This window comes from Spinacia oleracea, chromosome 5 (genome assembly GCF_020520425.1).
Source record: "Spinacia oleracea cultivar Varoflay chromosome 5, BTI_SOV_V1, whole genome shotgun sequence".
NCBI lineage: Eukaryota > Viridiplantae > Streptophyta > Magnoliopsida > Caryophyllales > Amaranthaceae > Spinacia > Spinacia oleracea.
Genome location: NC_079491.1, coordinates 31,827,751 through 31,843,529, shown reverse-complemented (window position 1 = coordinate 31,843,529; position 15,779 = coordinate 31,827,751). Strand labels below are relative to the sequence as shown.

The following is a 15,779-nucleotide window of genomic DNA, read 5'->3' as shown; positions in this document are numbered from 1 at the left end:
TTCACCCACAGTGGAATCACCCTTAGAACTTCCTCATAGAAGTTAAAATCAGCTGTCCAGGGTTTAATAATCACAGGCTTTCCATAGAAAGAATATGGCCCCCCTGCAATAATCTGGTTTCTATCTTCAATAGTAGCAAACTTGATGATGAAGTAACCCTCATCATGATAGAAAACTTGTGGTTGAGTTACAGTATTCCATACCCCCTCCATAAATCTCCTCACATAAGCTATAGTAGGCGATTCTCCTACTACATACATCACCATAGATGCTTGCCACTTCTCAGTCAAATCCCTCAACTCACTCTTCTGCAACTGAGCCACCTTCTTCCCCTCCTGAACTACTGGAGTAACAAATGTCAATGAAGCCCCTTTGGCAGCCATTTTTGACCCATTAAACAAATTCTTCCAAGGTTCAGTAGGTGCAACTACAGGCGTCACATCCTCAGACCCATCTGGTTTGCTAGCAGTTCCCATACTACCTTGATTCGGATTTGGAATCCCAATCACATGGTCATTTCCCACAAGTCCTAATTCACGATTCAATTGAATAATAGTATTGTGAAGTTTACGCGAAATCATACCAGCAGGTGGATGTACTAGGGGCGAGTGCATCAGTTCTTCCCCATCTGAATCGAAAACCAGAGCATTATCATCTGGGTATGATTTTTGGGTCTCCTCCTGGTCAGATTTAGCTTCAGAAATACATGGAATCAATAGGGAATCCTTCGTAGAAACTTTCGCAGAACCCATGTTGAGCGCAGGCTTCTTTTTCTTCGCCATCAATGGAGGGTGGTGTACGTTAGTGAAATGCCCTTAACGTGCGCCCAAGCTCGAGAGAGAGAGAGAGAGAGAGAGAGAGAGAGAGAGAGAGAGAGAGAGAGAGAGAGAGAAGCCTTTGTTGAGACTAGACTTTTGAATTTTTCCTAACTTTAGGTTTATAAATAATCGATTACATAGTTAATCCCAAAACCAATCAACGAAAATAAGATCAACTAACAAGTTTAAAGTCCAATTAAACAAACCCAAGTCAACTTAGCAAATCAAAACTAAATACAAGCTCTCTATTCCCGATCCCAATGATGCAACATCTTCAAACCTGCAGATGGACAATGCTTATTGATCCTTAGAGACTGCTCACCAAAGATTGGGTCATCACAGGATCAATAAGGCATAGTCATGATCAACATGCACAAGCAAAAGCACGTAATCAGCAAAGCTGAGTACTACATACTAAATCCATAATAATCCTAACATGATTCTATTAAACGAACAATCATAACATGATACTTATAAAACACAAGCAAGGATAACCAAAACATATTGACTTGAAGACTATATTTGACTGAACTAGACCTTTGTATCATTAACATTATTTTCATTGAAATAGTCAATGGACTGAGTTGTCTACTAGAAACTTCTTCTTCTTCACTAAGGAAGACGAGGTACGGGCGCGACTCCGTAAACCCCAATGACCTGCGATATCGAGGGACTTTTGAATAAAATAGAACCGGTGATCAATCCGGCCCAGAGAAAGCCATAGGCGACCCATGACCCCAACTCCTGATTGTCCGTCACTTTAGACGTGCACAGTCTAAAGCTATTGCTACTCAGTTTCACTTTACATGATTTACAGATTAATACTTTGTTATGACTCAACAATCACATAAGTCATACAATCAACAATTATTCTCAACTGTTTTTATCTTGGAATTAAGTAAGTGATCACGGAGGTATCAATCAAGACTTATTCCAATTAATTCAACCTTTCCTTTAATACTGAACAACCCCTCTATATGGGTATAAGGTTTCAACTTACTAAACAAGGTCCTCGGCCCTCATAAAGCAGTGAAAAGCTAAAAGGGAACAACGAGCAATCGATCTAAATCAATATGCATATATATATAAAATAATCTAGTGTTCCCAACCAACATGTCTGTATCAATCATCCATACTAACATGTTATAATTCTCATAACGAAATATATATGTTCAACACGTCCATCCAACAATATTAAACATGAAATTCCAACATAACCAAGTTCATCAAAAAATTTCAACATGGATTCAACCAATAACACACATTCCAAGCACACAGGTATGTACGTACCTTGTATAAACAACTAATAGGCCACTTTAACACTCTCAAATATCGCCTAAAGAGAATTCTCCGCCTAAAACAACCAACAAATATTCTCAATCAATTTCTAATCATTCGCAACCATAATAAAGCATTCTAAATACATCCTAGACATATTTAGAACCTTCCCCAATATCGAAACTTGAATACTTAATCTCCTAGCATAGTGATTACTTCACTAATGACCATAATTTATCATAAACCTCAATAAACATTCCTTTTTAAAATTTCCAGCAACATAAACTATTTTAAAACTTCACCAACACCAAATTAACATGCTTAGAATCATAAAAATCATAACTTTGGTAATTCATAATCATCCTACCATGATTTAAAATCATTAAAACCTTAAAATTCATGCTTTAAATAATTCGAATTCTCGTTTCAAATAATTTATGAAACCTGAAAATTAATAATTCGATTATGCGACATTAAAATCTGAAATTCATAAATAAGTCATAAAAATCATAAATTTAATTCAATCAAAAACTAAATTTAATTAATAACATATAATTAAAACATTTAATTTACTTAGGGTTTAAGAAATAACCAAATCAAGAAGAGAGTGAAGAGCAAGGGCGCCGGCTGGGCAGGGAGTGGCGGCGGCCACGGCGGTGCAGCACGGGTGCAGGAGTGCGGCGCGGCACGGCTGTCAGGTGGCAGTGACGGTGGTGGTTGTGCTGATGGTGAAGCAAGAAAAGAATAAAGGGGAGGCTTCTTGCGTGCGTGGAGGAGAAAGGAGGGAGGCCGCCGGAGGTTGGGAAGCGTGGCAACAGTGACAGGCGGCAGCAAGGCTGGTGGCGTGTGGTGGTGGCTCCCGAGCAAACAGAAACAATGAAATAAAGGTATTGAAAAACGAACGGGAGGGAGGACAAAGCAAGAGAAGAAGAGAAGGGGTTACCGATCAACGGAGGAGGTGGTGGCCTAGCAACGCCAGCGGTGGTTGGTCGTTGGTGGAGGGCACGGTGGCCGACGGCGGTGGCTGAAGCAAAGTTGTGTGTTCACGTGAATGATGAAGGAGGGGTTGAGTTTTGTTTTCTTATTTTTCACGTGAAGTTGAGGAATTGTGTTTCACATGGGATTGAACAAGGGTGAAGGATTATGGGTTATTTGTTTTGGGCTTTATTAATATGGGCTAGGATTAGAATTTAGTTTAAGAATTTGAATCCAAAACGGTTAGGATTATTTTCTAAATTCAATCGAACGTGTTTTCGTTAAACGAATTCTTTTCAATGTAAAGTTCTAAAATTATTTTGATTTCATAAAACGTTAAAAATATTTAAAATGTAATTAACTAAAATAAATATACGTTAATTATATACTTATTATTAAAATTCGTAAATTCTATTAAAATATAAATAACTATACGTTAAAATATATTAATAAAATTTATAAATTTACGGGGGATTACACCTACTGCTTTCTATCTCCTCTTCCCAAGGCTTCCTAGAGGAAAAAATGGTGGGTTATGTCAAATATTCTCATCTCCGCGTTCTATGGTAATTTCTATTAGTTTCGTAATTTTTCTTCATATTAGGTTTAGGTTTAAGGATCATGATTAGGATTTATGCAGTGTTATAAAATCCAGGGTTTGGCTTTGGTGTTTAATAGAAAGGGAATGAAACCGGAGAAACTATGAGCTATTGTTCCGTCTTCGTGCAAGGTATTTTAAACTTCTCACTCTTCTGTAATTGGGTTAGTGGTTGAGTTTTCTAAAAAGATGAGCTTCATCGTCAATGCCGAACTCAATTTAAAGTTAGGGTTTTGGTTTGATTATTTTTGTTTTCAAAGAAACTGATTGTGATTTTTGATGACAGTGACATAAATTTTAGAAATTGATTGTGATGTTTGATGACAATAACATGAATTTTACGAATGTGAACAATTTGGAGCATTGTATCAAGTATTTGAACAAGACTCTTGTTAATTTCGACTTTTCAGGTTCTCTTTATTTGTTTGGTAATGAACATATATGTTTCTTACCTTTTTGTTTGATTTTCTCTTGAATTTGTGCAAGGTGAGTGGATTAGTTAGGATTAATTTTGTGTTGTGTTGTTTTGACTGATCTTGACGTCTCTTACTTGTAATTGTCTACACTCTTTGTTGCAGCAGAGGCAACGAGATATCTGAGGTTCGACAATCATCTAATGAGCAAAGTCAGCGGTACGAATTGTTGTTTTTCTTGTTTTGCAGCTGATTTTAGTTTAGCATGTTAGTTTAATTTTGGTAGTAAAAGAATAAAAGAAATACTCGGATTGATGCTGTAATGGAATGAAAATTCGATTTATTTGTGCTCTTGGTTCTGACGATCTTGTGGTCTTAATAAATTTTGTTACTATAATTATAAGAAGAGTGTAACTCTAAAAGTGCCAGCCTTTCCAGTTTGTCCCTGAATGTGGTTTGCTAAAAAATCAAACAAAACGACCATCTTCATACGCTTACTGAAATGAGTTCATATTGAAGTTTTTGTTTGTTGTGATCCACTTAAGATACTTTCAATACTTCCACGAATATGTGAGGTCTGAGTTGTTGTTTAAGTTTTGAATATTTATTACTCCCTCCGTCCCAGATTAGTTGTTATACTTTCCTTTTTCGTTTGTCCCAGATTAGTTGCACTTATAAATTAGGAATGACCCCACAATTATTATATTGTCTCTCTCTTCCCACTAAATTTTTTTTGTCCCAACACCCTCTTTCATTCAATTAAAAAATACCCCACTAACTCTTATCACATCTACTTTTTCGATAAAATAACAATTGATAAGCAAACAACCACTTATCATCTAAAACTTTGTGCAAAGGTAAGTGTAAATACTAATTTGGGACGGAGGGAGTACTTTTACTTAATGGATGATTGTAATCTTTAGCTTGTGTGGTCTATTTTTAAATATTACACATCACCAGCTATATAGGGTTTTGTTGATTTGCATTTCAGATTTTAGACCAGTTCCGAGGATCATTGGATATGGATTTGTTCTTCTGATATTTGTTGTGTTTTCTTTTGATTCTTTTCTCGCGGTTGTTAGATTAGAGATTGTCCAGTTGATTAATAGTGAGCAGCTACCATGTCATTATATTTTATCAATGAACATCGAATGATTTGTGTATTGTGGTAGGCGAATCGATCTTAGAAAGTTGACCAAAGTTAGTATATAGAGAAGTTGATTTTTTACATGATTTAATAATGGACGTACGAGGTTTGATTTATATGGTTAACACCTTGATCGAATTGCAAAGTCTTTAATTGGTTTTATTAAATTCCAACAATTTTCTATGGTCATATTAAAATTTATAGCTTATCTTTAATTGTTATGATTTTGGAAAATGTATGTCATACTCGTAGATTCACGTTGGAAGAGTTACCCTTGGTCGTATCATGAATGTCATTGGAGAGCCAATTGATCATAGGGGTGATCAAAGTAAGTAGCTGGCTACTCTTGTCATTTCAATTTGTAATTGAAGATTTGAAAGTCTCGGAGAGTTTTTGGTGTTAGCACATTGGCATTTGTGGTGACAATGGGAAGAGACCGGTCTCTATAGGAGGGAGTATATAACAAAGAAAATAAAATCTTCCCTTTCCTTTCCCTTCCTTTCTCTTCCTTTCCTTAACCAAACAGGACCAAAGTCGATAGAATACAACCCTTCAACCCATCCCGGCTACAATTCCTTCCAACCACCGCAAAGGCCGCAACCTCGGACCTCTCCTCAGCCCTCTACCCATCCAGAAACGTCGATGAGCCAACCTTTTCACTTCATTCCTCTCTTCCCCACCACGGTTCATCCACTTGCTGCGATTTTGTTGATGGTGAAGGTTGTTCGGCGGAATAAATGGGGAAATGTAGGGGGATTTTTGGGTTTGTAAATGGGATGATGTAGTGATAGTGATGGTGATGGCAGTTCTCGGTGCTTCTATGTGCACAACTATGTTGGTGAACTGGTGATGATCAAGGAGCGAAGGAGGCAAGGAGATAGCAGACAGTTGGGAAATATGGAGCATGAGTATTCTAATTAATTTGCTAATTTTTTTATGGCAAATTTGCTAAAAATGACCTTTTATAACCCACATTTTGCGAGAAAGGACCTTATATAATTTTTATTTGTGAAATCACACCTTAATGTAAAATTTTTTTTGCGAGAAATGACCTTATATTTTTTTTTTGTGAAATCACACCTTAATGTAAATTTTTTTGCGAAAGACAACCAAAAGTAAGTTTTCGGCATTGACTGAGCTTTTCTGGCCATTGACTTGCACGTGAGAAGCACGTGTGGCTTTACTTTGCTAACCACACCCAATTTTCCTCCAAAATTCTAAGCTTTAAAACCTAAAGTTGAAAAAAAAATCAAAAAAAAAAAACAAGTTTGAAAATTCAAGACTTGGCAAAATCAGTGTCTTTAGCCAACTTAAGCCACACGTGCTGTTTACGTGCAAGTCAATGGCCGGAAAAGCTCAGTTAATGCCGGAAACTTTCCTTAGGTCATTTCTCGCAAAAAAATTTACATTAAGGTGTGATTTCACAAAAAAAAATTATATAAAGTGATTTCTCGTAAAATTTGTGTTATAAAAAACAATTTTTGACAAATTTACCTCTTTCTTAGTTTTATTAAGAAAATTGAGTTGATCGTTAATTTCGATAGACGGCTGATATTTCAACAACTCTTCACGGTAGAGTTAGGTGATTAATTACCAAATTATCAAACGACCGAAGCGAAGAACAGGACGATGATAACTAAAATTTCACTCAAAAAGGATTGCTGATTTTCCGCAGTAGGTGGAGACTGATTCAATATAAATGAACCAAATCTCAGTATCTTCCTTCGCGCCGTTTGCATCTTCTCTTTCCTTCATTTCACTTCGTTCCTTCTCTCTTTCCTCTACTTTGTCCACCAAACCTCGTTTCTCCTTCTCATATCTCCGTCTTTCACTTCGTGCTAGGTACCTTCTATTACTTTCTCTTTTATTTGATGTTATTGTTGCTCAATTTGCTGATTGTTTACATTAGATTGACCCCTTTTTTTTTATTTTCATTTTAAAATCTAGCTAATTTGAGTTTTCGGCTTATTAATTTTAATGGGTTTTTGTCAAAATTCGATTTTGTTAATTTTGATTGAATAAGCTGTGGGGTTTGTGTTTGCTATCAAATGGGTTGAATTTTATCATTTTAGGGAGTTCCAGTTTTGCTTGAGTTAATGCTTAATTGGTGATCACGTTGTTGTTTTACTCTACAATTTCTACTATGATTATTAGGAGAATGTGAGGGGGTGTAAGATTACGTGCTGGGTGTAACTTGAACGAGTGGATTAAGAAAATTGTCATTTATATACGGCAACTTTTGTGTAAGACAGCCTTACCGGAAAGACCACTTTGGTTGCTTAACTAATTGGTTCAATTTCTTAACTAATTAGTTACATTACTTAATTAATTGATTCAATTGCTTAACTAATTAATTCCTTTGCTTAACTAATTGGTTTCAGTACTTAACTAATTAGTTCAAGTGCTTAACTAATTGGTTCCATTGCTTAACTTATATGATACCAAAGTGGTCTTTTGTGTAAGACCGCCTTATAGAAAAGTTTGTAATTTATATATGGCTTAATTTGATATTTGACCCATGTTCTAAATTGGATTTGTTCTTTTTGCTAGAAAAAGAATTAAGATTTGGAAGAAGTATATAATTGACTGTTTGATTGGTAAATTTATGTAGTACAAGAACAATGGCGTCTCACATTGTAGGGTACCCTCGTATGGGACCTAAGAGAGAACTGAAGTTTGCATTAGAATCCTTTTGGGATGGGAAGATCAATGCCGAGGAATTGCAAAATGTTGCACATAGTTTAAGGACCTCAATCTGGAAGGAGATGGCTGATGCTGGGATTAAGTACATTCCTAGTAACACCTTCTCATACTATGATCAATTGTTGGACACCACCGCGATGCTTGGTGCTGTTCCCCCAAGATATGGATGGAACGGTGGAGAGATTGGATTTGATGTTTACTTTTCGATGGCTAGGGGTAACGCCACTGTCCCGGCTATGGAGATGACTAAGTGGTTCGACACCAACTAGTAAGTGATCCTGATATTTGTTGCTCTCATTGTTTTTGAATAATGTTTTATGTGTTTCGTGGTTATGAATGTTCTATTTATTTGCCTGTTTTTGCAGCCACTACATTGTCCCTGAATTGGGTCCTGACATGCAATTTACATATGCCTCTCACAAGGCAGTGGATGAATATAAGGAGGCCAAGGCTGTAAGTCCCTTGTTTTCCTAGGTGGTTGTGTGAAGTGGTTTCGATTTTGATTATTTGGTTTAGGACAAAATTTTGTCAGATACAAGTAATCAATTGAACTTAATATAAGCACAAGTCATAGAATTGTAAATTCAGCTTGAGGAGTGTGCTTAATTCATACGAGGCGGAGCTAGTTGTTCAAGATATGCTAAATTATATGGTTTTGTCCAATTTTTTTTTTCTTGCAGCTTGGAGTTGAGACTGTGCCAGTGATGGTTGGCCCAGTGTCTTACCTGTTGTCATCAAAGCCAGCCAAAGGAATTGAGAAGTCATTTCCTCTTCTTTCTCTACTCGACAAAATTCTTCCTGTCTATAAGTAAGATTCTCAAAGAGTTACACTTTCTCTGCTCTATTGAGTATATCCAGTCTTAAATTAGCTAATGATGATTATTGTATACAGGGAAGTTATCTCTGAACTTAAGGCTGCTGGTGCATCCTGGATTCAGTTTGATGAACCCAAGCTCGTCATGGACCTCGATGCACATCAATTGCAAGCCTTCACGCGCGCCTATACGGAGCTAGAGTCTTCTTTATCAGGCTTGAATGTTCTTATCGAAACCTACTTTGCTGATGTTCCAGCAGAGGCTTACAAAACTCTCACCTCATTGAAGGGTGTAACTGCTTTTGGATTTGATCTTGTCCGTGGCACAAAGACTCTTGACTTGGTCAAGGGTGGATTTCCTCCTGGAAAGTATCTCTTTGCTGGAGTTGTGGATGGGAGGAACATTTGGGCTAATGACCTTGCAGGTTCTCTTAGCAGCTTACAGGCTCTTGAGGGGATTGTCGGAAAAGGTATGCAGCGTACAAGTTCCAATTCAATGCTATTTTCTTCAGTGTTCAAAGCCGTCTTATGCTAATTCGTGTTTGTGTCACAGACAAGCTTGTTGTATCTACCTCATGCTCTCTTCTTCACACTGCTGTTGATCTGGTGAATGAAACTAAGTTAGACTCAGAGCTCAAGTCATGGCTTGCTTTTGCTGCTCAGAAAATTGTTGAGGTGAATGCCTTGGCTAAGGCATTGTCTGGTGAAAAAGATGAGGTGAGTTCTTGTCACTATAATCTGTAGGGTAGGTAGTGATCATTTATAACAGAATTTCTTAATGTAATGGTTTATCTTTTAAGAACTACTTCGTATTTGACAATGTAAGTACTGTCCTCAATGTCAAATTTGGATTTTCAAAGTTTTCTGGAATCATGACTGTTCTCCATCAAGTCATCTTGTTTGGAGACCTGATTCATTTAACAATTATCCCTATCGCAGGCCATTTTTTCAGCAAATTCTGCCGCTCAGGCTTCAAGAAAGTCTTCGCCTAGAGTGACTAACGAAGCAGTTCAGAAGGCAGTAAGTGAATTTTTCCTCTATTTGTTTTCTGTTGCAGTTGTGTAGTCCCTCCCAAATCTCGTGCTGATGTTTTCTTCGCTGCATAGGCTGCTGCCTTGAGGGGATCTGATCATCGCCGCACCACAAATGTGAGTACCAGGCTGGAGGCTCAACAGAAGAAGTTAAACCTTCCTCTATTACCAACCACCACTATTGGTTCTTTCCCTCAAACCATGGATCTCAGAAGAGTCCGCCGTGAATTCAAGGCTAGCAAGTGAGTTAATTTTCTTGGAGCCAAGAATTGAATTGTATTGTAACATAGTTTATGTTGCCAACTGTTGTTACCCTTAATGTGTTAGGGTCTCTGAGGAAGAGTATGTCAAGGCTATTAAGGAAGAGATTCGCAAGGTTGTGGAACTCCAAGAAGAGCTTGACATAGATGTTTTGGTCCATGGAGAACCAGAGGTGAGCTCATCATAAATTCTACTTGCTTTTTTTCTTAGAAAAACTAGACTCCATTGTGTCTGATGTTTACTTTCCTATGATATAGAGGAATGACATGGTTGAGTACTTCGGGGAGCAACTATCTGGTTTCGCTTTCACGGTTAACGGGTGGGTCCAATCTTATGGGTCTCGTTGTGTCAAGCCTCCCATCATCTATGGTGATGTAAGTCGGCCGAATGCCATGACAGTCTTCTGGTCCACAATGGCCCAGAGCATGACTAAGCGGCCCATGAAGGGGATGCTTACTGGCCCTGTTACGATTTTGAACTGGTCTTTTGTCCGAAACGATCAACCTAGGTAACAGACACCAATCTTTGTTCATGCATTTTATTTATTTTTCCAAACAGAGTGCTGTTGCTTTTTGTTAATTATTCTGTAAACACATTTCTGTTCCACCTCTTCCAGGTTTGAGACTTGCTATCAGATTGCCCTGGCCATCAAGGATGAGGTTGAGGATCTTGAGAAATCTGATATCACTGTCATCCAAATTGATGAGGCCGCTTTGAGAGAGGGTTTGCCTTTGAGGAAGTCCGACCAGTCTTTCTACTTGGATTGGGCCGTCCACTCATTCAGGATAACCAATTGTGGGGTTCAAGACACAACTCAGGTTCCCATTATTTATTTTTACTATTTTAATTTGAGCAATATTTAAGCAAATAAATTAGTCTGTAATTATTCTTCCCTTTGGATTGATATATTAACAATATTCGACGTACTTCTTTTTGGCAGATTCACACCCACATGTGCTACTCAAATTTCAACGACATTATCCACTCAATCATCAACATGGACGCTGATGTGATCACCATCGAGAACTCGAGATCAGATGAGAAACTCCTTTCTGTGTTTCGTGAGGGTGTCAAATATGGTGCTGGCATTGGCCCAGGTGTTTATGACATCCACTCTCCAAGAATCCCGTCCACCGAAGAAATTGTAGACCGTGTCACCAAAATGCTTGCAGTCCTTGAATCTCATGTTCTTTGGGTTAACCCTGACTGTGGTTTGAAGACACGGAAGTATGCTGAAGTCAAGCCAGCCCTTAGCAACATGGTTGCTGCTGCCAAGGCTGTTCGCACCCAGTTTGCCAACGCTAAGTGAGTCAACATTATCCCAACTAATTGAGAAAATAAAACTTGAGTGGAAGGATATAACGTTTTCTCTGTTTGTACTTTGAGATGAGTTTGCTTTTTCATTTGCAAGCTTGTCAATGTTATCTTATTCTTTCCTTTTTCTCTGTCAATTTTTCTTTTTTTTTTTTCACTTGAGGGCAACTCTTGACCTCATCAAAGTTATGGAGATGAGATTATCAATACACATACTTTAGTGGAATCCTGTTTGCTCCTTGTTCTTAGCTTGTCTATTATACACCAGGGTGTACTACCCCGAATGAGCTATAACATGGCTCACTCGCTCTATTTGGAAAAAAAGAGTTGTTCATTTGAAAAAAGGAAGTAATACATGTGCTTCGGGTGTACCTAAAATCCGGGTACACCTAGCCGCCTAGGTGTAGCTAACAAAGTTGCACCCTGTTATGTGCCACAATGTCTTTTACTGTCATTTTAATTAGAATATTAACTCACTGTCATTAAACTATCATTACATATAATATCAGGAAGCAACAAACCCATGATTGCTTCTGGAAAGTATCTCAGTAACTTTAAGGTGAATGCAAGGACAATATTTTTGACATTGTGGACATGTGTTATAATTCAGACATTTTACAGTTGGTAATTAGTACAAGTACAAACACACAAGAAGCATTTCTTCCTCTCCCTTCAAAACCAAATAAAAGTGTCAAAGTGCTTCAGATCAGAGTCCCTCAACTGTGAATCCCTATCCGCTCTTTCAGTTAAACCTTGCAATCATACTGAAAAACAGAGGTTGACAAACAAGAAAAAGTAACTATGTACAAATCAAAGTTACAAGAATTGTGCGTAGTGAAATCGTGGACATATCCAAAATATTCACCCATCAAGGATGGCCCTGATCACAATCCGCGCTTCAGAGCCTCAGTGTTCGTCAATGGAGCCACCTTTGATTCACCCACTTTCTGCAAGTCGGTGAAAGAGGCTCAGAATAAAGCTGCTGAGGCGGCCTTGATTCATTTCATCTCTCTGTCTTCTGCTCGCTTTCCATACAGTCTACCTCCAGGTACAAACCTGCTTAACTTAAAGTTATTTCTCAGTTCATAGCTTTTAAATTCTGTACTCACATGAATGTTAATACTGTTATCTTTTTATGCAAAGAAACTATCATGATGATCATATGCCCTGTTTCTGAAACTTAGAAGCTCGGAATCTCAAGGAAACTTAGGAAGTTAGGAGGAATTGGTTGTCTTTCTAGAATCTTTTTCAATAACTCATTAACTCTGACACTCTATATTTACATTTTTTTTTTGTTAATAAGAAGCAAAACAGTATTAGATTCTAAGGAAAAACATTGATTATTGCTTAAATTTATGCGCTATCATATGTCTTAAATTCTTAATTGTATGAAAATCGTATCATTTTTGCACAAAGTTTCTCACATTGTTGTTGCATCAGGCCATGTAACCTCCGAAGATGGATTTAAGATGATGGAAACCAATAAAAGTATACTTCCTGCTGAAGCCAAAGAAGGTGAGAAACATCAGTTCTGTTTTGGTAAACTTTTTTGATGTTTGGAATCCATGTTATCTGACAAACTGTTAACATGAATAAGCAGTCACCAAGAAAAAGCCAGAGTTAGAGAAACAAGAAGAGCACAAGAGCAATACTTCCGTTGTGGTCAGAAGTTGCAATTTCAAGACCTCACAGTCTGTTGCTAATCTACAGGAAAGAGAGATTGAAGCTTCCGAACTTGATATGAATTCACTGTCCCTTGAAAAATCTCCACAGGTAGTAGCACAGTCAATCATACTACTATATATCACTGTATCTTTTTTGTAAATAATTTTTTGATGAAATATGATTACATTGTTTGCAATTGACACTTTTAATAGGACACTGGACCTAAGTCAGCTCAAGGAGGGGCGGCTTCCGAATCCATAAAGCATCCAAAGATCAATCCTGCAGAAGTTGGTTCTCCTTCTCTCAAGGGTAAAGTCCCCTTTAGAATTAAACTGTCAGAAAAGCTAATTATATTTGTCATAATCGAGATTTTTTTTTATTATCTGCATTATTTAGAAATAAGAAGTTCAATATATTTAGCATTTGAGCAAGAGAAAATTGTTTCTGTTTTTGTTTTGCTATTATATGTTTACATCAATTTTGTCAATGATTCTTCTGGCATGCGAGCCTATGTGTTATAAAAGTAATATCTGAGATAATTTTGTTGATCATCTAAAGTAGTACGTATAAATTTGCTAGCTTTACTGAGTTAATGATGCTTTTTTAAGTGACCAAAGATAACAATTTATTTTCAAGAAAAGGGCTAAAGAAAATCCATTGTTACATCCGCAAAAAGAAAATTAAGAAATTGGACATGTATATAAAGTTGATAATTGTTGTCACGTAAATTGCTCCTCAAGGAAAATAGTCCTAAACCTAGGGTCAGTTTGAACACTTTATTGGCTTTAACGGGGAAAATAAATAAATTAGGGCCCCTTATAAAATTGATGTTCTGTTTAAATTAACTACTCCGTATATGTAATACATTGCCTGTAAATGATACATCTTTATTACGGAGTACATCAAACGTATATGGAGCAATATATTCCACAGAAATCTAGTTGATGCGTGTCTCAAATGGCTGAAATAATGGCATTTGAATTATCAGGTTTCCTTTTCCAAACATAGCTTTTTTTTGGAGAGTTTTGTCTAGGGAAGTTAATGGTCTTGTTTACTTGCTAATGTTTGCATTAACTCGTGTATTCTTTATTTTTTATCTGGTTAAGTGGTACCTGGGTAACTTAAAAGAAAATTGTGATTTTCAGGTGAAGGGAAATTGATGAGGGAAAAAGCTGAAAAATCATCTGATTTGAAGAAGGAGAAAGATCCTGAAGTGAGCAGTTACTTGCTTTCCAACCGCATCAGAGTTTACTCGTATGTTCCAGAAATAGCTAATCTTCCCAAGGGGGTAACTGTGCTGCAAGTTTGTGAGAACAAATGGGTTGCTATGAGCCTGGATTTCCCAAACGAGAAAGGCAAATAATGTTTTAATTGATGAATTACTTCAATTTCTATCTGGATGGTGGATATTAATTCGAAAAACCTTGTTTGACAAACAGCTGATGGGAGAAAGGAATAAGACTTGTTTGTAACTTTATATGGAGGACCAGGTTGTGTGAACCATATATTCTGTTTTGAATTGTTGGCTTTAATTATCTATGTTTGTCACCTTGACTTAAGGCGATGAATGAAGCTAGTATGTTTATCCAGGAACATGGAAATTCTGTTTTTGGGTTGAAATTGCAGGGTTTTGGGCACATTATCTCAGAGTAGCCAGGACGGTGTTCCCAGTCCAACTCGTTCTCTGGCGTGTAAACGTTGTCTGGTTTGAGGCTAGTAATCAGAAATTGAAGCTAAATTGTTAACAATAATATTAAACTGTCATGAACTCATGATCAAGAAAAACATAGCAGAAACTGTTTATATTGCTTGAAATCATGTAAGAAATGGTTGCAGTTCCTGATAACAGCTAGTGTGATCTTCAGGTCAGAGAAGGGCTTTTAGGACAATTTGAACTTGTTGTGTCCATCTGTAAGTCTGCATCTCATTTAATGGCCTTAAAATTCTTGATGATTGAATTCCAAAACAGTTTGCTCCTCAACCTTGGTGAATGATTTGAACATCTTGGTGATTTGAAAGACAAGTATCAGCAACAAAACGACATAAACAGCGAGCCTTCTCAGTTTTTCTGGTTTACTTAGCTCCTTGAAAAGCTGAATGCGAACCCCAACTTGTTCGCGCAGCTCATTCATCCACCATTTTCCTTTCCTTTCCTCATTACTCTCGGCTGAAATCTCATCTTTTTCTTTCCTATCCATTTCACCCTCTTCTTTCTTCTCCATATTTCCCCCAGTTGGACCTTGTTGATCTTGTAGCTGTTCTGCTGGTGCTGCAGGTTCTGCTGGTGCCGCAGTTGCTGCAGGTTCTGCTGGTGTGATCAACTTTGGTTGCCTGATGTAAAGTATGCCTCCTTCAAACTTAGCAGTCATCTCCTTCATATCAACGTTGGATGTCACGTGAACTTCCTTGTTAAATCGCTTCCATTTGTTATCCCCAGTAGGACGTTCACCACTGATCCTTAGGATGCGAGATGTGGTTAATTGAACCTTCAGTTGCTCCTTCCTAAAACCTGCATCAACAAAATTTTAATTTTTTCACCTGAAAAAATGACCAAAATGAAGTAATAAGTTACGTTACCTGGGAGATAAAGAAGCAAGGTGTCGCACTCTTTTTCAGATAACAAGTCCGAAACAGGATCGAAATCTTCATACTTGCGCTCTACAGTATTGGCCATCATCATTATGACTTCGTTCTTGTACAAACTGACGATCAAGTTTATATTGTTATTATTAGAACAATATGTTGTATAATTGTGATGGGAA

General features: G+C 37.3%; 3 protein-coding genes across 3 annotated transcripts; 2 read left to right on the top strand and 1 right to left on the bottom strand.

Moving 5' to 3' along the window:
• Positions 1-6,734: 6,734 nt before the first annotated feature.
• On the top strand, positions 6,735-11,578 carry LOC110776645 (5-methyltetrahydropteroyltriglutamate--homocysteine methyltransferase). The gene is made up of 12 exons (XM_021981195.2): positions 6,735-7,071; positions 7,841-8,200; positions 8,298-8,385; positions 8,613-8,740; positions 8,825-9,216; positions 9,300-9,463; positions 9,686-9,766; positions 9,853-10,019; positions 10,105-10,210; positions 10,296-10,546; positions 10,655-10,856; positions 10,979-11,578. Exons 1-12 carry the CDS (start codon positions 6,929-6,931, stop codon positions 11,345-11,347), a joined length of 2,451 nt encoding a protein of 816 aa, XP_021836887.2. The 5' UTR covers positions 6,735-6,928; the 3' UTR covers positions 11,348-11,578.
• Positions 11,579-11,729: 151 nt separating this feature from the next.
• Positions 11,730-14,610, top strand: LOC110776646 (double-stranded RNA-binding protein 1). Its single transcript, XM_021981197.2, has 5 exons — positions 11,730-12,400; positions 12,793-12,867; positions 12,953-13,125; positions 13,230-13,326; positions 14,163-14,610. The coding sequence occupies exons 1-5, from the start codon at positions 12,154-12,156 to the stop codon at positions 14,378-14,380; spliced, it is 810 nt and encodes a 269-aa protein (XP_021836889.2). The 5' UTR covers positions 11,730-12,153; the 3' UTR covers positions 14,381-14,610.
• A 134-nt stretch (positions 14,611-14,744) lies between these two features.
• LOC110776647 (inactive protein RESTRICTED TEV MOVEMENT 2) lies at positions 14,745-15,779 on the bottom strand. Its single transcript, XM_021981198.2, has 2 exons — positions 15,595-15,779; positions 14,745-15,526 (listed from the first exon to the last, which is right to left on the bottom strand). The coding sequence occupies exons 1-2, from the start codon at positions 15,695-15,697 to the stop codon at positions 14,955-14,957; spliced, it is 675 nt and encodes a 224-aa protein (XP_021836890.2). The 5' UTR covers positions 15,698-15,779; the 3' UTR covers positions 14,745-14,954.

Coding starts and splice junctions, on each gene's coding strand:
- LOC110776646 (XM_021981197.2), top strand. CDS start 12,154: ATGTACAAATCAAAGTTACAAGAATTGTGCGTAGTGAAATCGTGGACA. Junction 12,868..12,952: donor TCCTGCTGAAGCCAAAGAAG/GTGAGAAACATC, acceptor ATGAATAAGCAG/TCACCAAGAAAAAGCCAGAG. Junction 13,126..13,229: donor CCCTTGAAAAATCTCCACAG/GTAGTAGCACAG, acceptor CACTTTTAATAG/GACACTGGACCTAAGTCAGC.
- LOC110776645 (XM_021981195.2), top strand. CDS start 6,929: ATGAACCAAATCTCAGTATCTTCCTTCGCGCCGTTTGCATCTTCTCTT. Junction 8,201..8,297: donor AAGTGGTTCGACACCAACTA/GTAAGTGATCCT, acceptor CTGTTTTTGCAG/CCACTACATTGTCCCTGAAT. Junction 8,741..8,824: donor AAAATTCTTCCTGTCTATAA/GTAAGATTCTCA, acceptor TATTGTATACAG/GGAAGTTATCTCTGAACTTA.
- LOC110776647 (XM_021981198.2), bottom strand. CDS start 15,697: ATGATGATGGCCAATACTGTAGAGCGCAAGTATGAAGATTTCGATCCT. Junction 15,527..15,594: donor CTTGCTTCTTTATCTCCCAG/GTAACGTAACTT, acceptor TTGTTGATGCAG/GTTTTAGGAAGGAGCAACTG.